This window comes from Pteronotus mesoamericanus, unplaced genomic scaffold (genome assembly GCF_021234165.1).
Source record: "Pteronotus mesoamericanus isolate MK-2021 breed Mesoamerican mustached bat unplaced genomic scaffold, CSHL_Meso_final scaffold_1186, whole genome shotgun sequence".
NCBI lineage: Eukaryota > Metazoa > Chordata > Mammalia > Chiroptera > Mormoopidae > Pteronotus > Pteronotus mesoamericanus.
Genome location: NW_026555302.1, coordinates 16,184,438 through 16,207,887, shown reverse-complemented (window position 1 = coordinate 16,207,887; position 23,450 = coordinate 16,184,438). Strand labels below are relative to the sequence as shown.

At 65.8% G+C, this 23,450-nt stretch overlaps 1 protein-coding gene across 3 annotated transcripts in view; it reads left to right on the top strand.

The window, feature by feature from the left end:
• Positions 1 to 17,767, top strand: part of LOC129082081 (low affinity immunoglobulin gamma Fc region receptor II-like) — a 53,122-nt gene extending 35,355 nt beyond the window's left edge. Inside the window, exons 1-8 of one of the 3 annotated variants that reach the window (XM_054587847.1) lie at positions 5,664 to 5,869; positions 8,673 to 8,708; positions 9,600 to 9,854; positions 13,478 to 13,732; positions 14,259 to 14,384; positions 15,506 to 15,553; positions 17,140 to 17,177; positions 17,267 to 17,767. In XM_054587847.1, coding sequence (XP_054443822.1) covers positions 5,758 to 5,869; positions 8,673 to 8,708; positions 9,600 to 9,854; positions 13,478 to 13,732; positions 14,259 to 14,384; positions 15,506 to 15,553; positions 17,140 to 17,177; positions 17,267 to 17,344 — 948 coding nt within the window. In that variant the 5' untranslated portion in view covers positions 5,664 to 5,757 and the 3' untranslated portion in view covers positions 17,345 to 17,767. Of the gene's footprint in view, positions 1 to 5,663; positions 5,870 to 8,672; positions 8,709 to 9,599; positions 9,855 to 13,477; positions 13,733 to 14,258; positions 14,385 to 15,505; positions 15,554 to 17,139; positions 17,178 to 17,266 lie in introns of those variants that run through there. The other 2 variants (XM_054587848.1, XM_054587849.1) reach the window with 2 other exon arrangements.
• Positions 17,768 to 23,450: the final 5,683 nt, after the last annotated feature.

Genomic DNA, 23,450 nt, shown 5'->3' with positions numbered 1-23,450 from the left:
TTCCTCACGTTTTAATTCCAGTCTGTTCCGCTGGCACAGGGGAAGGAGGCGGCTTCGTGCTGGTTTCGGGTCTGACGCCTGCCGGCACCCGCCCGCCTGGCCCTTGCCCAGGTTCTGCAGGGCAGACACCCTTCCCCTTCTCAGTTCCTCTCTCCTGCGCCCCCACCCCTCTCACTGGCACAGAAGCCACGTGGCGGTGCCGCCGGAGTCACTGCCTCTGGGTGGCCCCTGCCCCTTAGGTGCCTTGTCCCGGGTTCAGAGTCTGCCGACGAGGCCAGCCTCAGTGTCACCTCCCTGCGGGGTTCAGGGACCCTTGGCTTCGCTCCTGCCGCTCTGCCGGGGGCCCGCACCTGCACCAGCCTCCCGCCTTGCGCTGCGCCTAGGCAGAGTGACCCCCTGAGACGCGGCAGGGACACAGGAAGGACCCGCCGCTGAGCTGGGCCTCCCACTGTCTTGCACAGAATTCCTTCTCCCAGCTCCTAGGCCGCTGCGCTGGGCCCCGCCGAGCCCCCTGGCCCCCGCCAGCCCCAGCCCCGCCTTCGGGGTCTGCACCGTGGCTCGGCTGCGGCGGCAGAGCTGCCCCCACTCACGCCCCTGCCCTTTCGGCTTCTGTTCCTTCCCAGCAACCTGCTGCCAGTGCAGACAGGGGTTCGCGGTGGAGCTTGGTGTTGACGAGTTTTGCTCCAGGCGGGGCCTCGGTTCGGGTCCACACGGTTGCCGGGCTCTGACCCTGCACCCCCGGGGCTTCCGCCCTGAGGGTCTGCCTCCCGACTCTTGCGCTCCCTCCAGGGGCTGGCATGGCTCTCCCCTCCCGGCACGGCACCCGTCTCGGGGAGCACTTACGGTGACCCATCTCCTTGTCCCCGCGGGCTGCGGGCTGCCCCGGGAGCAGCGCCCCGGCTCTGGCTGCGGCCCCCAGCTGTCGTGCTCCTGACAGGGGTGGGGGCGCTGCACCCTCGTTGTTAGGCTTGAAGAGACGGTAGGGTCTGGAGCCTGACCTGGGTGGAACTGGCCACGAGTCAAGGCTCATCTTCATCGCAATGTGGGCTGATGCTGCTACACGTCTGGTTATTGGCGAAAGAGCAAGGGAGTGAACGGAACAGAACAGAGAGCCCAGAAGTCGACCCTCATAAGTACTGTCCCCTGATCTTTGACAAAGGAGCAAACGCAACACAATGGAGAAAAGATAGTCTTTTTAACAAATGGCTGAAACAACTGGACAACCATGTGCAAAAAAAACAAAACAGTGAATCTAGACACTGACCTCACATTCTTCACCAAAATTGTCTCCAAACAGATCATGGACTCATATGTAAAATACAAATTCATGAAACTCCTGAAGAATAATAAAGGGGGAAAACCTAGGTGACCTTGGATATGACTGTGAGTCCTAGATACGGTACCGGAAATGCGACCCGTGGAAGAAATAACTGATACACTGAATTTTATTAAAATTAAAAACTTCTGCTCTGTGCAAGGCACGGTCAAGGGAATGAGACGGCAAGCCACAGGCAGGGAGAAAATATTTTAAAAAGTCGTGTCTGATAAGGAACGAGCTTTTCAAATCCGTCACCGCGACCCGGAGAAGCAGAGTGCCTGGCCCAGGCCCCACGGCGGCGGAGCTGGTCGCACATCTGGCCTCGCGGGTCCGTCCACAAACGAGGAGCACAGAAGCGTGCGCCCAATGGAACGTTGCGCAGCAATAAAAAGAATGAAATTCTGCTGTTCACGACCTCGTGGACGGACTTGTGGGTATTAAGGCCAGTGAAATAAGTCAGAGAAAGGCAGGAAGCAAACCAAGCGAAGCGAAGCAAACCGAACAAAAAGGTCCATAGAAACAGACACCAAAGGGACGGCCGCCGGAGGGGAGGGCAGTGGGGGCTGACCGTCGGGCACACGCGCCCGGTCCGCCTGCTGACAGGCGGGTGCCAGACCTCGCCGGGCGATGGCAACGGAACGTATAAAGCTGTCGAATCCCTGTGTCGTGCACCTGAAACATGTAACTAAAATAACCTGGTACACCAACTGTACTTCCATAAAAAAAAATTTTGAAAACCAATAAATCCACTCAGGTCTCGTGGCTCCCGTCCTCACGTAGGGCCTCAGCCTTTGTCACGGGCTTTGGCCTCCTGCAAGAGGCCCTCCTCAGGGGCGCGTCTCCCCTCGCGGCTGAGCTCGCCCGCTCTGAACGGCGGTGGACTCCGCAGGCGCTGGCCCCCGGGCCTGGAGCACCTGTGCCGCTGGGAGGCTGTTAAAGGCGAGGACGCTTTCACCCCGAGACGCCAGCTCCCAGGGGACGTTGCCAGGCTGGGCCGGCGATGCTGGTGGCTGACCTGCCGGAAACCGTCAGGTGCCATCCTGACTCAGCTGCTCGTCTGGCTGCTTCTCCTTCTGTGGTTGCCTTCCCGCCCGCACATCCTGCCTCGGTGGGGTCAGCCGCTGATTGAAGGGTTGCCCGGGGCGGCTCGGTTCTGAGGAAGTGGCAGGAAGGAGGAAATCGTCGAGCGGACGGGGCCAGCAATCATGGGGAGGGGCTGGAAGGTGGTCAGGGTGTCGGGGGAAGAGAAACAGCACCCAGCCAAGCAGAAGAGAGAGAAGGCAGCGCCTGCCGGTCCCGGCGGCTGGGCGTGCGGCGTCCAGCGCGGGAGCCGCTGGGGCTGATGGCCGGTACCTGCCCTCCTCCAAGCAGGCCCATCGGTAGCAGCCCCCGTGGGAACGTGGGCCGGATTCTCCTCGTCTTTAATGATGATAAAGACGAAACGTGTATGCCAGCAGCTGCATTAAGTGTTGAAAACAAGACAACAAGCCTAAAATGGAGCCACTTATGCTAAGCCTCCGGCCGTCGAACGCAGGGAAACCGAGTCAGACTGCCAAGTGGCCCAAGCCAGCACCTTAAATACTATTTCAGTGGAAGTAAAAGGTTGTTTTGTTTTGTTTTTTTGTGGGTGGGGGGAAATGGAGTTTTGGGAGGTTGTCAGGAGAAAACAGAGCAAAGGCTGCCTTGTTATGCCGATTCCAGGCTGTGCCCCCGCAGCGAGAAGAGTTTCCTGTGACCAGGGGCATCCGGACACCGGGGGCAGGTGTCTTCCCACCTGGAGGCTTCTGTCCAGCCCCCCGCCGCTTCCCCGGGGGGTGTTCTAATGCCTGTGGCATGACTGTTAACGTGGGTGTCTTAGTGTGCTCATTGCTCAACGCGGTCGTTTCATCATAGAACACAACAGCTCAGGGACGACGTCAATGCCCTCTTTTCAGGAGAAAGCCCTCCGTGGACGGGGAGCCCTCCCCCCTCGGGGCTGGCGCGGCCATGCGTGTGAGAGGGGGCCGGGAGGGGGGTCGCGGACGCGAGGCATGAGCGAGGGGCCCCAGGTCCTGCTTTCCAGGGTGGGGCGAGGCGGCTCGCCTGGTTGGGGACCGAGGCTGGTTTACAGGAGGGGCTGGGCAGCGCCTTCCTGTGGGTGCGGGAGGATGTGCCGTAGGTCTGTGCTGTGGGCGCTGCCTCCCTTCTGTGGGTGCTGGTTTACGGCGCGAATGCGCATGATAGGGAGGCCCTGAGGGGGTCTCTGACGCCACCCACAGGCTCGGAAGCCGAGCCTCGGCCCGCCGCCGGCTGTGCTCTTCCTCCTGCTGCCGGCCCGGCCACCAGCGGCTGCACGGTTGCACTGAGAGCTTTGAGGGCAGGCGGCAGGCCAGGGAGAGCACTGCCGTGACCCGGAGGAGAAGAGCAGCCAGCGCAGGGAGCCGAGGCGCCGCCCCCGCAGAGATCAAAGGCCTCGTGGAAAAGTTCCTTTCTCAGGTCAAGAGGCCTCTTCGAAGGCCTGCGTCTCGGCTTCCCCAGAAGCGCGAATCCAGGGCGCGGAGGGGTGTTTTCCGCAGCCTCCCTGCTCAGCTAGAAGACAGCTGAGGGCTTTCCTTTCCCAAGGATGACTTTGGCTGGAGAGTCTAGGGATTTTTGGGGGGCTGCAGTGCTGCCCTACTTACTGCGAGCCAGAGGGGTAGGGACCCGCCCAGCAGCGTGTGACCTCCGACGCGCCCTGGTAATTCCCGTGTGGCCCACACCGTTGGCTGAGAGGTGTAGCCCACGCCACACGCTGGCCTGGTTGTGGGCAGTCGGCTCAGACCACAGCGGCAGGCACCTCCGTCTGTGTGACGCCAGCTCCCTGGGCCTGGAGGGGCGCGGGCCCTGCCCGGGCGGCGTCGGCACCCCGAGCAGGAGCGCGGGGCCACCTCCAGGCACGGCCGCACAGCCTCGCGGCTCCCGACGGCCGCTCCCCGCGGGCAGGGAGCCCGGCTGCATGTCAGGGTCCGGGAGCCCCTTGGGCCAGAGAGACTGAGGCGCGAGGACCAGGGAGATGTTTGCAACCGGCAGGGCGACAAGTCCCAGTGTCGCAGACCCAGCAGGGTCCTTGGTGGCAAAACCAGCGATCAGATGCGTTCCCCTCCGGGAGGGCCTCGGAAACCTCTCCCCTGAGGCTCACGTGGGCAGAAGTCACAGTAAAACCACGACAATCCTTCGGCGGCAGGACTTGAAAACGCCCGAGGATGAAGATCTGAGTTTTTCACTAGAGCTCAGTTAAAAGCCAGACTGGGGGCAGGGAGGGAAGGGGCCGCGGCCACGCCTGTGGCCGAGGGCAGGGGCTGTCGAGGCCTCCGAGGCCCGGGGTCACGGCCTTGAGCCTTGGCTGCAGTGCTTCCCGAGAGGGGGTCTGGGAGACGGCCCGCCCGCGGGGACACCGGAGCGAGGCGGGCGCCGGGGCGAGGAGGACAAGGACAGAAAGCAAGAGAAGGAAGCACGCACCAGACACGGGGCACCTCGCTGAGTATCCAAACCCTCTGCAGTTCCCAAAGTCACCTCTCAGCTGAGAGGACCGTTCTGTGTTCACGCCAGGGCGGGGGGGGGGGGCAGGCAGCGGTGCTGCCAAACACCCCACAAGGTACCGGTGGGTCCTCGCTACAGGGGTCATTTGGCCCCAAATGTCAGCGGTACAGAAGCGGAGAAATCCTGCCTGGAGGGTCTTCAGTGCCGGCAGGTGAGGAACTGGAGGCCCCCAGGGGCTGCCCGGGGTCAGGGGCCTGCCCTCTCTGGGCTCGCGGGCCTTCCGTGGAGATGTGAACGGGCTGGCGGACCGACCGGCTGGGCGCAGGGGCGTTTGGCGAGTGCGGGAGTGAGTAGCCGGGCGAAGCAGGGAGGGGACAGTGTGGATGAGGGCCATCGGCCCTGGGGCCGGCGCTCCGCCCCCTCCTAGTCCCACACCTGAAAAGGGAGTCGGGATTACGACAAGGGAGGCTGCCTGGTGACAGTGGGGTGTCCGGCCGTCACTAATGCCAGAGGGGCCTGTGTGGTGCCCGGGCCCCGGGTGTGACTGGGGGCCTGACAAGGCTGCCACGCCCTCCGGAGTCCTCTCTCCTGCAGAGACAGAGACAGATCGCAGGTCCCCAGCCCAGTCCCGTGACTGTCCTCTCTTTCTCCATGAGACCAAGCCCAGGGGGGCTCCAGAGGAAGGGGAGAAAGTTGTTCCCAGTTTCTAAAATTTCGGTGAATTTGGAGCTGGGCTGAGCCAGCTTCTGGGAAGCCCTGCGCCTTCAGGGAGGGAGCAGTTCGGGGGGGAAAGAGGGAGGGAGGGGCCTGTGATAAAGCTCTGCAGCTCACTTCCGCTTTTGGACTTCAGGCTTCAGAGCCGGTCTGTCCCTGGGGTGCCAGCGGTGAAGCCGCCTGCCTGCGGAGTCTGCTGGTGCCTTCAGGCCTCCGCTCTAGGGGTGATGGGGGTCCCCTCGGCCCTGCGCCTCCCTGCCGCAGAGCGTGCCCGGGCTGGCTGCCCGCGCTGCCGCCCTGGGGGCCACCTGCTACTGTGGGCAGCTCTGCTAGTCCTGGGTGAGTCGGGGTCCCCGGAGGCACAGAGGCGGAGCGGCGCGGCCGGCGGCCCCTCGGGCGGGGCGGAGCCCCGCGAGCACACGGGGCGGCGGTCAGCAGGCCGGCAACAACAGGCTGCTGGGGCGCCTGCTCGCCCTACCTGCCGGCTCGGCAGGGTGCGACGGTGGCAGAGTTGGTGGGGTCGTTTTAAAGCGTCTTTTGCCAGCTCCCCCTGGGATGCCCGGGTCTCTGACGCTCTGCCACCCCCACCTCCGAACAGCCTGCTTCGAGGAAAGCCCAGCGGGCCGCGCTTGAATGCCTTGGGGGGGCCGGCTTCCCGTCCCCGTGAGGTGGGGAGGCCCGCAGCTCTCAGACGGGGGCGGGGAGGAAGCTGGAGACACTTGGGGAGCAGTGGCTAACCTCTGCGCCTCCAACCCCACATCAGGCAGCAAGAGCCTCTTCCTGTCCCCGCGGCTCAGGGACATGCCACCTGGGTGACTCTGGAGACACCCTATCCTGCCTGCCCACACCACACATGTGGGTGCCCAGCCCCCCGCTCGGGCAGAAAGCCAGGGTCTCAGGCTGAGAGGGAGGCTGACCCTGCTCGGCCGGGGCCAGGGGTCGGGGCGGAGGCTGCTGGGCGGGAGGGAGAGCCCAGGGCAGGCCACCGAGGGGACCTGCTTCCAGGACCGTCCCCGAGCTCAGTTCCTGGAGCTGCCCGCTCACCCGCCTCCGGAGGCCCCGGGGGAGACACAGCGCCTCTCCCCAGGCTCTGAGCGTGCTGGCGCCTCACACGTGACACTCAGGAGACCTGCCTTGGTGCCTCCACGTCCCCGCCACCTGGGCGGACGGCAGGGGACAGGTGCCATTTCCTTTCATTTGTCCCTTTGCTATGTCACCAAAGATCTGGCCCTCTTTTCTGTTCTTTTTTTTAATCCTCCACTGAGGACATGGTCACTGATTTGAGAGGGAGAGAGCGAGCGAGCGAGGGAGGGAAACACCGGTCAGCTGCCTCCCGTACGCGCCCCGACCAGGAACTGAACCTGCAGCTTTTTGGTGCACGGACGACGCTCCTCCCGATGGACCCACGGGCCAGGGCCCCCTGTTCGGTTCTTCTCAGGGGCAGCTTTTACCGCCTTGGCGGCCCCTGCCTCCCCCACACCGCCCGGTCCACGCCGCACACAGAGGTCACGGCCTCGTCAGGCCGTGGCCGCGCCGCTGGTTTGCAGGGCCTGCTGGACGGAGCGGGAGGTCCCGCTGCAGCCAGGCCCGGGGGCCTGCCCTTCCCGCTCCTCTGGGGCCGCAGGTGGCCTGGTTTAAAGATTTGAGAAATGCCGGTGCAGGCGCTGGTCCAGGGACCCCCTCGCAGCGACCCCGCTGGGTGGGCGCCCAGCGTCCGTGGCTGTTTGTGGGGGGCTGAGGGGCGGGGGCTTCTCCCTGCTTCGCAGCTCTCCCCCCGGCCGCCGCCTCCGCCTCCGTGTCTTCGGCCCCCAGCCCGGCCTGCGCGCCCCGGCTTCCGGCCGTCCCTTCTCGGGCGGCCTCCCGTCCCGCCGCCCTGGCTCGTGTCCGGCGCAGTGGCGCCGCCTCGCTGACTTGGCGGCTCAGAACACGCCGCGTTCGGCACCCCACTGCCCCCTTCCCGCACGCCCGTTCTCTGCCCGCGGCCGTGTCCGAGCCGCCGCGTCCCCGACCCCCCGTCAGGCGCCGGCTTCCTGCTCTTCTGCCTGTCCAGCGTCTCCCTGTCCGAGTCCTTGCTCGCTCCTCGCGGCGCCGCGCCTCCCGCCTAGAGCCGCTGGGGGTGGCCACCGCCCCGCTGAGCGCGCGTCCTGCCGAGGGTGTGAGCCGGCGGCCGGGCGCGGGGGCACCCACACGGCTCGGGAAGGGCTGCGGGGTGTCGGCCGGGGGGAGGGCGGCCTCCAGGAACGCGAGGGCGGGGAGCGTCCTGAGGGGCCACACGGAAGCGTGGGGGCGGTTTCGTCCCTTGGAGAGACTAAGGGGCCGTTCGGAGCGGGGGGCCCGCAAAGACAAAGGCCCGAGTCGGTGGCTGGCGCTGCTGGAGCCCAGGGAGCAGGGAAGGGGGCCGACAGGGCCGCTGGGGCCTTGGGAACAGGGACGCGTCTGGCGCCGGGAGAAAGGGAAGCCCGCGAAGGTGGGAAGGGAGCGAGGCGACCTGTTTAAAGTAACTCCCGCTTCTCGGCGGGAAGTGGGCCGCAGCGGGGGGGGGGGGGGGGTGCCCCGAGATCCGAGGGGGAGGCAGGCTCAGCAAGACCAACGGCGTGAGGGGGCGGGGCGCGGGGGCTACGGGGCGCTGGGGAGGCGGCGGCACCCGGGCCGGGGCGGCCGCGTCCCTCCCATGACGTTGAGTGGACAGGCAGGGCAGACCCCACGACCAGGGGCAACATGGGACGGCTTACACCCGGGGAAGCGGGACCCTCCGGCTGTGAGGGCAGCAGGGACGTGAGTGTGGACTCCCACGTGGGGTCCAGCGAGAGGTTCCTCCGCTTACGGAAGGTGCCGGAATGCACTTCTGTCCCTGGGGACAGGCAGCTGAGGAGGAGACCGGGGGCGGGGGGCGGGGGCGGCAGAGGGCCGTGTCGCCGGGCCGCTCAGGGTCCTCGGCACACGGCGACCGTAAGTTTGCAGTCGCCGGCCTGCCCGCCCCTGCTAAGGACTGCCTGTGTGCAGTGACGCGGGGCCGGACGCGGGCAGGCGCGGGCAAGGCGGGCGGGCTTCGTGGACACCGGGGAGGGCAGGGTGTCACCGCAAGGGCGGATTCGCAAGGAGGCGACGTCCGTGGCCGCCGACCGTGCTCTCTCCCCCACAGCTCCCGCGGCGGCCGCCGAGGCTCCTGGCACGCCTGGTGAGTCCGCCCCGGCCCCGGCGGCCCTGCCCCTCTGCCCCCAGCACCCGCCTGCCCGCCTGCAGGCCCCTGCGCCCTCACCCCCTCGCCTTCCTCAGCCCCCTGTGCCCGGGGCCAGGGGCCCCAGCTTCTGGTTCTGTGCTGGGGACAGGCCGGTGCGGACCCTGCCGCCAGAATGACCCCGCCCCCTCAGCTGCCTTCCCCCAGCGGCGGCCACCAGTTCGGCCGTGAGGGGCCTGGGCCGTCTCCCTGCCCGCCCAGAGCTGACGCAGCCTCCGCTTCACGCGTGCCTGAGGGCCTGGGCCGGGGTGGGCACCCTGGGGAGCCGCGCAGGCGTCCCCAGGACGGGGTGGGGAGGCTCTCCCAGGGCCTGAGCCCGGTCCTGGCACCCCCGCCCCCCTTCCTCCCTCTTTCCCTGCCTTTCCGCGCTTGGGGGTGGTGAGGACAGGTCAGCCCTGAGTTAGGGTGAAGGGGGCCTTGTGGTCGGAACGGAGGCCACACCTGCACCTCTGCCTTCATCCAGCTGTGGGGAGGGTGCACCCACGGAGTCCGGATGCCGCAGTTTGCAGGGGAGGAGACCGAATCCCCACGGGAAGGCATGGGAGGGGGAGAGAGAGCGGGTTGGGGTGCCCCGGTGAGCTGCGCCCCTCTTTCTAGAGTGCGGCCCTGCCCCGGCCCTTTTGTTCTTGCTCTTGCCTCTCCCGAGGAGCGGCCCGGCTCCTGCGAGGCCCGGGCCCCGTTGGGGGCCGCGTCGAGGGCTCTGCCTTCAGCCGCACACAGCTCTGTGCTGGTTCCGCTCTTGGGGTCCCCAGCAGGACCGCAGGGGCTCCCTGCCTGAGATTCGAGGCCGCCCGGGTCCTGTTGCCTCAGGCTTCGCTCTCCCCTCGGCAGGTCCCCCGAAGGCCGTGGTGCACCTGGAGCCCCCCTGGTTCAACGTGCTCCACGGGGACAACGTGACTCTGCACTGCCAGGGGGCCCACGGCCCCGGGAACGCCCCCACCCAGTGGTTCCACGACGGGATCCCCGTCCCGACCCAGGTCCAGCCCCACTACAGCTTTAAGGCCAGCAGCAACGACAGCGGAGACTACCAGTGCCAGACGGGCCAGACCACCCTCAGCGACCCCGTGCACCTGAACGTGACTTCCGGTCAGTGGAGGAGGCCCGGCAGGGCCCGGGGGGCGAGGACGGGGCTGCGGGGTGTCAGGGAGGGGGGCCGGGCCCTGGGGGGCAGGGCTGCGAGCAGCTGGAGTCTTTCTGCCCAGTCACTTCCCTCCCCGTCCCTGCCCTTCGCTCCCGTGTGGGGTGCCGCAGAACGAGATTGTTTGGCCACAGTCCTGATTAAGCAAGAAGGCAACAAGGCCACCAGCAGGCCATGGGGGTGGGGGGGAGAAGCAGAGGGGAGCCCTGACTCCAGAGACCCCGCTTTCCCGGGAGAGTCAGGGGCGCCGCGGGGCTCGGCCCTGCGCGTCCGCCGTCTCGTGCCCCGAGTCCGCCCCCCGTGCTCTGGGCGGGCGCCGACGCCGGTCGGGCTCACTTCCCAGCACCCGCCCTCTGTGCACATCCGGCCCAGCGCAGGGCAGCTCCGTCCGTGTCTGCGGGCCAGGTGGCTGCTCTCACGCGGCTGCGGGCAGCAGGCAGCGCTCCGGGAGGGGAAGCTGCAGTGCCCTGGCGACACGCTGGCAAGGGCGTCGCCACTGGTCCCCAGTCCTCAGCTCATGCCCACGTCTCCCTCACAAGTGCAGAGCAAGGCAGCAGGGGGCTCTCCCCCGGCCCAGCAGCGGGGGACAGGCCCCCAGGGAAGGTCGGGCAGCCCTGCCCCTCCAGGAAGGGGAGGAGGCAGGGGACACACCGAGACAGGCAAGTCCCCACCAATGGCTGCCCCAGGCAACGGGACCAGCAATGAGGTGGCTGCCCCCGGGAGGACTTGGTGACTGGCCGCCAGGAGCTCAGGTCCCGCGGGGCCTCCCGGGGGCAGCTCCGCGAGACGGTGGGCACAGCGGGCAGGGCGGGCGGCAGGGCCCAGGGCGCAGGGCCCCGCAGCAGCAGACCAGCTCCCGGCCGCAGGCATCCGCCCGCCCCGCCCTTGCCCGCCTCCCCGCCAGCCCCTGGGCAGCAGCTCCGGGCACGGCCACCGCCGACCGGGCTGCAGGTGGCCGGGTCCTGGGAGGCACCGCTGCGAGCTGCTGGGAGTCGCTCCTGCCCAGTCATTTCCTTCCTGCCCCACCTGTTGCTCTGGGCAGGCGCTGCTGGGCCCAGCCCATCCCTGAGTTCCCGTGCTCCGGGCCCACACACATCCAGGGCCCCAGCTGCGGAACTGGTGGCAGGTAAACCGGACCCCGGGCCTCCCAGCTCCCCCAAGGCCTCAGGCGCTGCTGGGTGTCAGACTCCTGCGTCCGCGCAGGTGCAGCGCCAGGTGCGGGCCAGGGCAGTGAGGAGCCCGCAGGCCGCTGCCCTTCGGTGCCGTCTGCCCCTGCCCCCCAGGCCTCTCGCCAGGCCCTTGCTGCGGCCCTGGCTCCCTCCGGGGCCTCAGGCCCGTCCCCCAGCCACAGCCACGCTGAGGCCGGCGGTGGGAACAGCACCCCAGGGTGGGCGAGTCCGGCGGCGGCGGCACCCGGGCGCTCGGCTCCACCGCGTTCCCTGGGAGCAGGTGGTGGCGGCGGCTGCCCCAGGGATGGCCCAGGACAGCTGGGCCCTGGCCAGCAGCCCACATGGTGCCCGTGGGCCAGGGCCTCCCCTGACACAGCTGCACCCCGTTCCCCGGCCTTGGGAGAACAGGTGGGGGCCGGCAGCAGGTGCGTGGACGACGTCGGGTGTCCCTCGGCCACCACCGCCGGGTCCTGCTGCCTCCTGCACCTGCACCTGCACCTGCCAGGCAGCCCGGGGGGCCGGCCGGCAGCTGCCTGGGCCTGAGCAGGAGGCACGGCGCCGCCGAGCACCTTGGGGGCAGCAGAGAACTGGGCCAGCGCCGCGGGGAGGCTGATTCCCCTGCAGGGACCCGGCAGCGGTCGCCTGCCCGTGAGCACCGCCCCCTGCATTGGCCACGGTGTCCAGACAAATGGGTGGTGACTCACACCCCACAGGTCACTGGGGAGCCCCGGCTGTCACCCACGTCACTGGAAGCTTTTGTATCCAACGAGGAGCAGAACCGGAGTGAGAAGCACTGCAGACGGGGCTGGGACGGGGCTTGCGGGGGGGGGGATGGCCCGTCGGCCGGGCAGACAAGCGGCGAGAGTCCCAGGTGTCAAGCCGCCTGTGCCTTCGAGGTTCTGCTCCGGGAGCTGCCGCCACCAGTTCTGGCCGAAGACAGGAAAAAATGAGCGCGTTTCAGGAAGCCAACTGTGCTGGTCCAGCAGGGACGCCGCCGCAGCGGATGTGCCGGGACCCAGGGCCAGCATCACGGCCGAGGGGGCCCAGCTGCGCGGTCACCCTCTCCCCCGGGACACGGAGGGCTGGGCGTGGGGGCCGTGCCCCGGGGGCCTTGCACGCGGCTGCACCGCCCCACCCCGGGTCCCCTCCGGTCGTCCGGCCGTGGGAAGGCTGAGGAGGCATGTGCGGTTCTGGCCCCTCCACCGACGAGGCTTCCAGAGGCCTGCAGAGGCGTTTCCCAGGAAACCGATGGAAAGACCCTTTTGCTGCTCAGAGAAGAACGGCGCCTCCCGAGCGAGCGGGGCCCCACCCCGAGAGCCGCACCAAGATGTGCCCATCGGCGCGTCGGGGCTGTGCGCAGCCCGGCCCGAGGAAGGCCCTCCCCACCGTCCCCTCACGACCCGGAGCAGCAGGCACTGCAGGGACGGAAGAGCTGCTCCAGCAGCGGCTCTGACCCTCCTCAGCCTCCCCACCCGCCCCGCCTGGGGGGCCAGGACCGCGCGGCCTTGCCTGGCATGGCGTCCACGGGCCACTCGTTCCCCGGGAGGCGGGGTGTGCTGACGCCCGAGAAGGGGGGACGCAGGCGTCTCCCCCGCAGGGGGGCAGCGGCAGGGGTCCTCGCGTGGGTGACGCGCTGTCCCCCGACATTGTCCCGCTGTGGCGGTGGCCCTGAGCTTTCTCTCGGCTGTCAGCCCGCCCTGCACGCTGGCAGGCTCGCCCGCGGCGGCAGCCTGGGGGGGCCTCGTTCCGATTCGCGGCAGGGACCGAGGGCTCGCCTGGCACGCGCCCGGCCCCCTGCCACCTCCCTTGCTGCCTCCTGCCCAACATCCCTTCCCAGCCCCGGCCTGGCAGCTCCAGGGAGAAGGAGCACGTGGGCTGAGCCCGGGGGTCCGAGCGCCCCCCTTGGCTGCTGTTGCCGTCACAACAAAACACTATCTTTTCCTCCTCAGTGAAAGGCGGGGGGAACCACACAGCAGACTCGTAAGAGCCCACTTGTGACACGGAGGTCGTCCAGCAAAGACCCCCGTAGGAGGTGCCACCCTCCCCGACATTCACCTACTGTCCCCAAAGGCACGGGTCTCCCACGTCGGGCCGGGCCCGCCCACCTCCACCCGGGTCTTCCCTCCCCCAGAGGCCTGTGGGGCAGGTGGGGCTGTGCCACCTCCTCCCAGGACCGCAAAGAGAAGACAGCGCCCCCCGAGCACCCACGGCGTGTGGGTCATTGGTCCATCCTCACGCACGAGGAGACCAGGGCCCGGCAGTTCGAGGACTTGCCCGCAGCGGCAGGGCTCCCTCAGGGACAGAGACCGGGCGCCTGCCCCGCAGCCCGGCCTGCGGTCGGCGTCGGGGGTCTGGGAGCTGAGTTGCGACCCCCGGGCCGGGGCCCTCCCCGTGTCTTCCAGGCTGGCTGCTGCTCCAGGCGCCGCGCCTGCTGTTCCAGGAGGGCGAGCCCATCACGCTGAGGTGCCACAGCTGGAAGAGCTGGCGCCTGTACAAGATCACGTTCTTCCAGGACGGCAAAGCCAAGCAGTTTTCCTCCACGAATTCCAACTTCTCCATCCCGCAAGCGAACGGCACTCACAGTGGCGCGTACCACTGCACAGGGTTCCTGGGGCACATGAAATACTCGTCCCAGGCTCTCAGCGTCGCTGTCCAAGGTGGGAGCGCGGCCCAGGTAGCAGGGGGCGAGGCGAGGGGGCGGCGGGGAGGACTGAGGTCGCAGGGGCCTCCGCGGAGGTCCGGGAGGTGCCCCAGCAGCACAGCTGGCCCCTGAGGCGCAGGGGCACTGGCCCAGGGGCAGGAGGACGGGCCAGAGCTCAGAGCCCGCCCCCTCCAGGGAAAGAGGCTCCACGCCTCGGACAGTGGCGGAGCGGGCCTCCCCCCTGAGTGCGCGGCGCCCCCGAGCCCCGGGACGTCCCTGAGAACCGAGGCCTTCACGTCTGCCTGTCACACTCGAGGGCCTGGGCCCGACAGCTCGCGGCTGTGCCGGAGGCAGGGGCGGTGTCTGCACCGTGGGGGCTTCAGGGCCCCTCCCCGCAACCCCTGAACTCTAAGAGGGACCCCTCCACCTGCAAGGCGCCTTAGATTAGTGGCCCGCCCGCAGCAGCGCAGGGAACGGGCGCTGGCGCGGGGACGGGGGCGGGCGAGGGCGTGGCGGCCCGTCCTGAGATCTGTCTTCCCCAGTGTCCAGCGGGAGCGACAGCGCCTTCCTGGTGACAGTGGTTGTGGCCGCGGTCGTGGGCGTCGCTGCCTTAGCCGCCGTGGCTGCCGTGGTGGCCTGGGTCCGCCTCAGGCGGCACAAGACCTCAGGTTGGTGGCTTTTCTTGGTTTCTCTTGTTGGGGGCCCCCTATGTGGCCGAGGCCCAGTGCTTTTGGCCCAGACTGCGCAGTGTTCAGGCGCAGCCCCGCGTGTCGCCTGTTTGTCCACTTATCAACTCGCGCGCTCCGCAAGGCCCGCGCCCACTCGCCCACGAGGCGAGGCCGCGCCCGGCGCTGCGGCTGATGCGCAGGCGCAGGCGTGCGTCGCAGGGAGACGGACGCACAGACGCCGCTCTGCCGACGCGGCAGGAGGAGAACCGCGGCCGCCTTCGGCGCAGGCCGCGGTGGGGACGAAAGGGGGCCGAGTGCGCGCGGGGGCGGGGGCGGGGGCGGGGGCGGGGGCGGGGGCGGGGGGCGGCTCCCCCTCCCCGGGGGGCAGGCCATCCACATCCAGACTCAGCGTCACGGCCTCTGCGCCTCGTCTCCCGGGCGAGAGGCCACCAGCCGAAGCGCCGTCCTGGGGAGGTGCGACGGGGACGAGGCCGCAGGCTTCGCCACAGCGGCCGCTGCGCAGGAGGTGATGCTGAGGGTGCAGTGAGCGGGGGCCACAGGGGCGAGGGCCGGCGCGGCTGGGACGGGCGTGGAGGCGCCCAGCGCTGTGCTTGCGGCCCGCCGGGCGCCCCCCACGCGTTTGTTCGCAAACGGATCGGCGGAAGAACTTCTTTAAGGTCATTAGTCCTCATTAGTGCCGGGAGCTGAGGGGGAAGGGAAAGCGCCTAGAAAGCTAACGAGCAGACCGGCAGGAGTCGTTGCACCGAAAAGCCAGGAGAGACCCCGCGGGAACCCCACGCCAGGCACCGCGCGGTCCTGGCCGGGACCTCAGTTACCCACCGAGTGAGGGCAGACACCGGGAGGGAGGGTGGCGCTTTTTATGGGGCAGAGCGAGCGCGGGAGTCCCCAGGGTGGGCCGAGCGACTGAGGCCTCCATGGATCGGCCCCTTTGCAGCCTGGGATGGTCCCTGGGCAGGAGGCGCGACAGCGAGGAGGGGAGGGGATGGCGTGCGGAGCGCCGAGGGGCCTGCGCTGGTCCTGGCCGCGGTCCGCCTGGGTCCGGAGGACTCGGCCCCGCCGCTCACCCACTGACCTCCTGTGTGCCCTCCCCACCCTCCCAGGAGCCCCTGAGAACAGGGAAGTGGGAAAGACCCCACCCGAGGAACCAGGTGAGTGCGGCCCCACCTGGGGCTGCAGGTGCACGGGAGCAGGACGCAGCTTGTGTGAGGTCAGCGTGCCCAGGACAGGGAGGGGGCGGGGGCGGGGCTCGAATCACTTGGTCCGCTCTGAGACTAACCCCGGCGCCTGAAGAGGACCTCAGGCAGCGGAGGACAAGACACCTGCGCCAGGTAGAGAGGTGGGACCCCGCCAGTGTCGCAGTTCCTGGGACTGGGGAAGCTGGGAAATTTCCAAGCAGGAACAGAGGGTCACGAGGTCTTTCTGGGGCTTGGACAAAGTTGCCACAGGACAGGGGGGCACATGCGAGACCGAGGCAGGTGGGAGAGGGGACAGGGTTCTCGGAGGGAACAGGAGGCTGAGGGAAGACCCCGGACTTGTCGGGGAGGGGTGGGCTACGGTCCCACAAAGTCCTGGGGCCCCAGCGGCATTCGAGGACTTTATGGGCCACGCCCGGCTCTAAGCTCATTGGCTGTGGGCTGGCCCCAGTCCTGTGTCCATCGGGCAGTGGGACGCGTAACGAGTCACCCACCTTGTGGGTTCTGTCCCCTGCGGAAGCCACGAGTCTCTTCAGGTCTGCCAGCTGGTGGCTGCCCCCTCCCCGGCCCCGTGCAGGGTGGGGGCTGTGAGGGGGGGGTTCCGGGTGGCTTCCCGCCCATCCTCGGAGCCCGAGCACCAAGGAACTCAGCGGAGTCAGGCAGGAAGCGAGGCCCTCGCGGGCCGGCCTCAGGGCCCGGTGTGTGACTCAGGGCAGAGCAACCGATTGGAGGGCCTGAGCCGGGGGTGCTGTCCAGCCGCGCTTCGGGCAGGGCAGGGCGGGCCGGGCCGGGAGGGGCGCGGGCCGGGAGGGGCCGCCGCGGCGTGCGCTGCGCACCCTGGCACGAGCGCGTCTCTCGGGGCGCTGGCTCCGCAGCCAGGACGGGGCCGGGGATGTTGTGGGGCCCTGGGAAGGAGCGTTCAGGACGGGGCCTGTTCCAGGATTCAGAGCCGGGCGGGCGGGGACGTGGAGCCCAGGCACAGGGCGGACACTGCCCGCGTGGCCCCGGTCACCTCCCCGCCCTGCGGCCGGGGCAGCTTCCGCGGGCGAAGGGGCCGCGCACGCAGAAGCAGGAGGGAGCTGGCTGTGCTTCCCTGCAGGGGGCCGTGTGCTTGCTCAACTCCCTGCCCCCCTCCTCGCTCTCGCTCGCTCCTTTCACGCCACGGAGTCACCAGACTCCAAGTCCCAACAAGGGCGCACCTCCTCAGCCCAGCATGGCCCCGAGTCTTCTCTCCTTCAAGTCTGTGGCTGCAAAAGTCCAGACTTGACCTCCCTGGGGCGCTGAGCCCCCTGCTTGTGCCCAGGACCTCAGACCCCGGAAGCCGCCGGCTTCGCCTCTGGAAAAAGGCAGCGACTCTGAAAAGCAGCAGCCCCGTGGCCACCTACCGGCCGAGGGTGCACGGGGGCGAAGCCGTGTGGGCTCGGGCGTGCTCCGGCCTGGCGTGCTCCGGCCTGGCGTGCTTTGGCCTTGGGCAGCAGCGCAGCACCCAGCAGCCCCCGCCCGCAGCGCCGCCCTGGCTGACCTGTTCCTTTTGCCCGCAGCCAACCTTGCCAACACTGAAGAGGCTGCCAATGCGGAGGTGAGCGCCCGGCCCCTGCCTGCCCCTCCGCCCCACCCCTGCCTCCCGTGGCTTCTCCCTGGGTCCCACAGCTCCTCTGCTTTCTCTAGGCGGAGAATACAATCACCTACTCGCTGCTCATGCACCCAGAGGAAGACACGACACTCGCGGATTATCAGAACGCGTAGCCGTGGGGACAAGAGCCAGGGCCGGGACCGGCCTTGAGGCCGACGAGAGACCCCTGCTGTGTCCCAAAGGAGCGGCCCTCGTCGAGGTTCCCTGCGTGAGCGCCCAGGCTCTGTCCCGGAGGCCGCGGACGGCGTGGTGCCAGCGACAGGCTGCGCAGACCCCGGCCGAGGCGCCGGGGTGTTCTCTGCGTCCATGCAGCCAGCAAAACCGACTTCTATTACGGGAGTGTAGCGGCACGGGAAGTGCTGTGTAACAGGTTGCACGGGAAAAGTTACACGAATAGATGGTCTCCGGGCTGACGAACAGAGTGACAGCGGCCAGCGTGCTCAAGAGGCTGTTTCGGGGTGATGGGATTTGGGGCTTTTCCTTTCTTTTTTTCTCTCGACGCACCATGTATTACTTTGATAATAAAGCACAGTGAAACAACAGTCCCGTTCCCTTTCAAAGGCTGTGCGCATTCGAAGGGGGCGTGCGCGGCTCTGGGCCAGTTTCTCCTCGCTGATTATCTTGGGGAGGCGGCCGCAGGTAGGAGGTGGGGGGGCGCCCTGTTCCTCCCAGGAACTGGTCCTCTTGTTTCTACGTCTCCTTCCTCTTTCTCCCCGGCCAATCCATCACTTTGTCTTGTGACACCAGTCACAGGAAGCCACACTTCAGCCGATCCCCAGTGGGGACTGCTGACTCTTCCTGTCCGGGTGTCCCCACTCCCAGCTGCCCAGAGGACATGACCTCGGAGACGCCCTCCCAGCAGGCCGGGGACGTGACCGGCAGCTTCCGTGGGGGTTCGTGGGTGCCCGGGAGAGGCCGCGCCGTGCGGGGCCCCGGCGCGCTTCCCTCCGCGGCGCCTTCGCCTTCAGGGCGCAGCAGCCTCCCTCGCCCCACCGTGGGGGGTCACGCTCAGCCGCTGTAATTGCCGCGGCCGCGGCCGAGGGGCTGCTGGGGCTCCATCGCACCTTTCCGGGCTTTGGAATCAGGGAGTTGAGTATCAACCGTTCCCAGGTCTTGTGATTTTTCCGTTAACGTACTCCTCCCTGTTTTTATAGGAATGGTGCATGTCTGTAAATGACAGGGCGGTGACCCATTTTATTTATATGTACGTTTTTTACTATACTAACTTAAACACTAAAATTAGAAGCCAGCGAAGCAAAAAAAAGATCATTAAGGTCACCTGCAAACCCACAAGCCAGACAGAATCAACGTGGCATTTAAAGAGTGTGTGTGTGTGGCTATTTCACCTTGTATTTTTACACGCGCCTACGTGCACGCAGGCAAAAATTCATGCTCCGCGTGAGCATGTCACCTCACACGGTACAGGGACATAAAGAGTAGAAAGGGACGTTTCCTGTGTCCTCACCCGCGCCCCCGGCCCTGTAGCTCTTTCTATGGGGGACCAGGGTGGGGCACTGGGTGTGTATTTCTGGGTTTGGGGTATGCCTCTCTACATTCTAGTAGTTTTTAAGCACCGCACACAGGCTCACACCCCGCGCAGGCCTCTGCGGTCAGCTGGTTTTGATGAGCCACAGCAGATGTCGCTTTGTGAGGCTCTGTAACACTCCTCGGTGTGAGGGGCTGTCTGTCCCGACGCCCGGGTCCACGCTGGGCCCTCTCCGTTTTTGCCAGTCCGAGTACAGTGGACGATGTAGCTGCTCCCTGCCCAGCGCCCCCCTCCCCAGGCTGGTTTTGCAAAACAGCCCCGCCCCGCCTCAGCCTGCGTGGGTGGGTGGGCTGACTCCCCCCTGGTTCCAGAGGACACTGGCCGGAGCGGGCGTGGGCGCCGTCTCCCTGGAGCCTACGAGCCCAGAGGCGCTGCCCGGGTGGGCCCAGCGTCCCCCTCCCTGAACCCACCCGGTTTCCTGCAGCCTCCAAGGTCGGCCGACCTCCCCCGCAGCGGTCGGCTTAGGTTTGGTCGGTGGTCCTGTGATAACACAGGCTTGACACCTTCCTTAAACGAGGCCTTCGACAGACTCCTTTTTCCTGTCGCTATGGGCCCGCTCAGGCTTCTCCCTCTCTTTTGGAGTCAGTTCTGAACCCCTCGCCTCGCCGAGGAAATCGCCCCTCGGTGGGCGTGCTGCCGAGGGCTGTCCCCGCTTCCACTTTGGGCAACCGCTCCGGGTCTGCGCTCACTCTCCCCTCTCACACCGATCCGAGCGCCGCGGGGATCTTATCAGCTGCAGTGGCCTCGGCTGGAAATAACAGGAAGCCTTGCCTCAAATGGGCCTGAACGATAAGGAAATGTACTATCTGGCAAGGGCCTGAGGTCCTCTGGATGTGGCCCTTGGGTGGTGGCAAGACGGTGACAGAGGGGCTATGCGTCGTGGCCCGAGGGCCAGGGAATATGGGAATAGAGGCCTCTTCTGCGTGAGAAATCCTCTCTCCTGCGACCTTCCCCTCACGGCGGAGCGCGCTGGGCCACACGCCTGTCCCTAAGTCAGTTGTACTCCTTCCTAGCGGAACAGCTGGAGCGCCGGGCACCGTGGCCGCTGCCTCCTGCTTCCCTTAGACCTGCCGAAGGTTGCTCTGTTTTACTGGTCTTCTGACTCGATGATCAAGCCTTTGCCTTCCCTTTGTTTCCTAACATATATTCTTTCTCCTACTTTACGTGGATTTACTGTACTGCTCATTCATTGCTAAACTGTTTTTAAACGAATTCCCTAAAGGCTATAGCTTTTCCTCTTAATGCTGTTTTGGCAACATCCATTGGATTTTTTGATACGGACTCTTGTCATTGTTTGCTTCTAAATAGTCCATAACTTTAGTTTTATTTTCTTCTGAACTCCAGGTTTATTTAGAAGGTGATTTACTTTGTCTATTTCTGATTTTTATTTTTTGTTATTTCCCACTGTTGTTGCACACTGGTGTGGCTGTATGATCTGTCTGCATGATGATGTCTCCAAATGTATATGTGAAGACAATGCTTTCTTTCGTTTTTAAATAAAATTTTACGTTCTATTGAAGTAACACACACCGTTTGAATTGTGTAACAGGACCCAAGACGGTAACAAGAAGTAGCTGCTCATTGCCCACCCCTCGCACGCCCTGAGTCCTGTTCTCAGAGACAGCTTCTTCAGCAATGTTGACGATGCCTTCTGTTAATTTACCTCCGCGTTTGGACCTCTCGATACGAGACGCCGTCCTCCTGCTTCCTGCCGTGGAGTCCAGGGACAGGTGGCGTTTCCGCATGTTCCCCTTCCCCTTCCTCGCCCGGTGCTCCCGCGGAGTTTTATCTCTGTCTTCTGACCACGGCTCACCATGGAGACGGTGTTCGCTGAGGGCGCTTCCTTTCCCCAACGAGCTATTTTCCTTCTAGAGATAAAAACCGGCTTCATTTTTGTCCCTTGTTTAGTTTTCTATGTGCCTATTTTTAGCTTTTACTAGAGTTTTCCAAAACATTCTGAAGCAGCTTTATACTGTTTTCCACGTAGTCTAATGACCAAGTAGTTTTCCATTTTTCTCCCTCTTTCCTTCTCTCTCTCTCTCTCTCTCTCTTTCTCTCTCTCGTCCGCAAGAAGCCCCTCCTCGGGTCTGTGCCCTCTGACGCCGCCTTGGGCGGTCCGCGCTCTCGGCTCCCGCAGGCGGCTGCCGGGGCCTCCCTTCGCCTGCCTTTCGTATGCGCCCCCTCCCCCCGAATCGCACGCCTTCCCGCCTCTTGGTTCGCTCCCCGGCTTGGCTGGCGCGCCCGTGCCAGGCGTCCTGAGAGGGGGCACGCGGTGACAGGGTGCAGGTGCCCTTGGTGCCCAGCTCGTATTCATGCGCCTCGCCTCGGCTCACCTGCGCCTGCTGCCTGGTTCAGTTTCCCCTGAGAATCAAACCTGGAAGGGGGCAGGGCGGGCGGAGCAGTCACCTGGAAACACCTGTGCAACGCCTCCGCCTCCGCCTGCGGGGGGGCAGAAAGGCCCCGAGGGCTGTCTCTCCAGCGGCGCCCTTATTTTCAAAGCCATTCCCGACCCACCTGGGCGCTGCACCTGATTCCTCTCGCCCCTGCACCTCCCGTGGGATCCTCCGGGGGAGCATCTTGCTTCTCCTCAGCAGCCCCTCTTTAGGGGAATAAACTCAGTTCCCTATAACTTAACTTTCTATAGCAACATGACCCATGTTTCTGTGCAGACTCTAAAGGCAACGTTGTTGTTCAGTGACTGGATACCAAAGGCACCTTCATCTCTTGTGCTGTTTGTCCTACTCCGACCTGCCCAACGTCTTATTGCCCTTTTCACAAAACTATCTTTGGTTTTCTGATCAAGCCTCCTCTTTTATTTGCGTTCTGGTTTGTATAGTGTACTCTCTTCTATATTTGTAATAATTGTTAATCTTAACTAATACCCTTTTTTTATTTATGATATTTTTGTATTTTTTAAGGATTTTATTTACTTATTTTTTAGAGAGAGGGGATGGGAGGGAAAAAAGAGAGGGAGGGAAACATCGATATGTAAGAGATACATTGATGGGTTGCCCCTCACGTGCCCCCCACTGGGCACCTGGCCCGCTACCCCGGCCTGTGTCCTGCCCGGAAGTCGGACCGGCGATCTTTCCGTTTGTGGGCCAGCGCTTGGTCCACTGAGCCGCACCAGCCGGGGTCTTTTGTGTTTTTTAACACAAACACGTACAGGTTTGAAGTCACCTGGGAAGTCTTCCTCAGTGGTCTCCTTGTTTTCTGGGCTCCTGTGTCCGCTGGAGTGAACTATTCCTTATTTTCTGGGAAAAGCACAATTCCATCAGAGTCCTTACGTTATGCAGGAACTTGCATCAACAAGACAACTTCTCATGCAGCACCTTGTAACGCACATTTCTACGCCGCCCATGGATGCTTTTCACACCTCCAGGGAAACCGCTGGCTTCCGGGGCCACATCTCGCCCTGGAGGCCGGAGACAGCCCCCCTGTATTTTTCTGGAAGATGCATAGCTCTGCACTTCAGGCTGAAGCCCACAGCCCGTTTGAATGTGTTTCTATGGGCTGTGCGGCGTGGGTTGGCCTGGGGCTGCTGGGTCACCGCAGGGCTCGCTGCCCACCCCCACTCCGCCTCCTGGGGCTCCGTGGGGCCACCTGCACAGGCCTCTCGATAATGGAAACTTTAGGGTAAATGCTTATTTTAGGGTGAGAATATCCGCTCTCTGGCCATGTTGCTCACACGTCTGCTCTGACCTGCGGTTTTACAGCTGAAGGGTCAGGCCGGCCCCCCTGCCTTCACACAGGACCACCCTCCCCACTTCCGAGGGCTCAGGTCTCATACCCTGCAGCCCCTGAGGGCCGGGTAGGGGCAACAGGGCTGGGAGCTTCGGGCATCCCCGTGGGCGGGGCCCCAAGCACAGGGCAGTCAGGGGCAGCCGGTGGTCCCACGAGGCCTCTGGAGCTGGAGCGCCCGCTGGAGCCTCCACGTCGCCCCCATTCCTGGGTCCCCTTGGGTTTCTCACGCTACCGGTGCCTCCTGCCCCCAGCGTCCTCGGGGTCAGGGTGGGGGGCTGAGCCTGAGCCCGGGCCCCTCTTCGCCTTCCCAGGGGGCCCTCTCTGTGTCACGCTCAGATGCTGCGGCCGCCGCCTCGCGCGCCGCAGACGGAGCTGAGACGCAGGTTGGGGAGCCTGTGGACAGATCTGTGGGGGCTGTGGACCGGGGGGGACCGCTGGTGTCTGACTGGGTGCCAATCCATCCTCTTGCCTCCGTGCACTGCTGCGGTTCGGTCACGGCCACTGGAAACGCGGAAGGCGTGGCGCCGGGCACAGAGGGGAGGGAACGGTCGTCCGGCCCCGCACTGGTCTCTGTGCGGCCTCTGGGCAACGTCCCGCCCCTTTCCTCTGCGGTCTCACCGGCGAAGGGCAGCGCTGTCTCCCCCGCTCCCCGGCATGTGCGGTGGACGGGGCTCGGTAGCGGCGGGCCTGGGAGCTCTGTGGGCCCCGGGGGGGCTCTGGAACCGCGGGGAGCACAGCCCTTGGGACGCGGGGGGCTTGGAACCGCCACAGCCCCCCATCTGAAGGCTGGGAGCCAATCAGGGTTGAAAATGGGCTGCAGATGCGAGGCGAGGAGACAGTTAGAGTCACTTCCTCTTTTCTAATTTGAGAGGTTTCATGTTGATGAAAATCGGGGTGTCAGCTGCGGGGTAGACCCCCGCTCAGCGGCC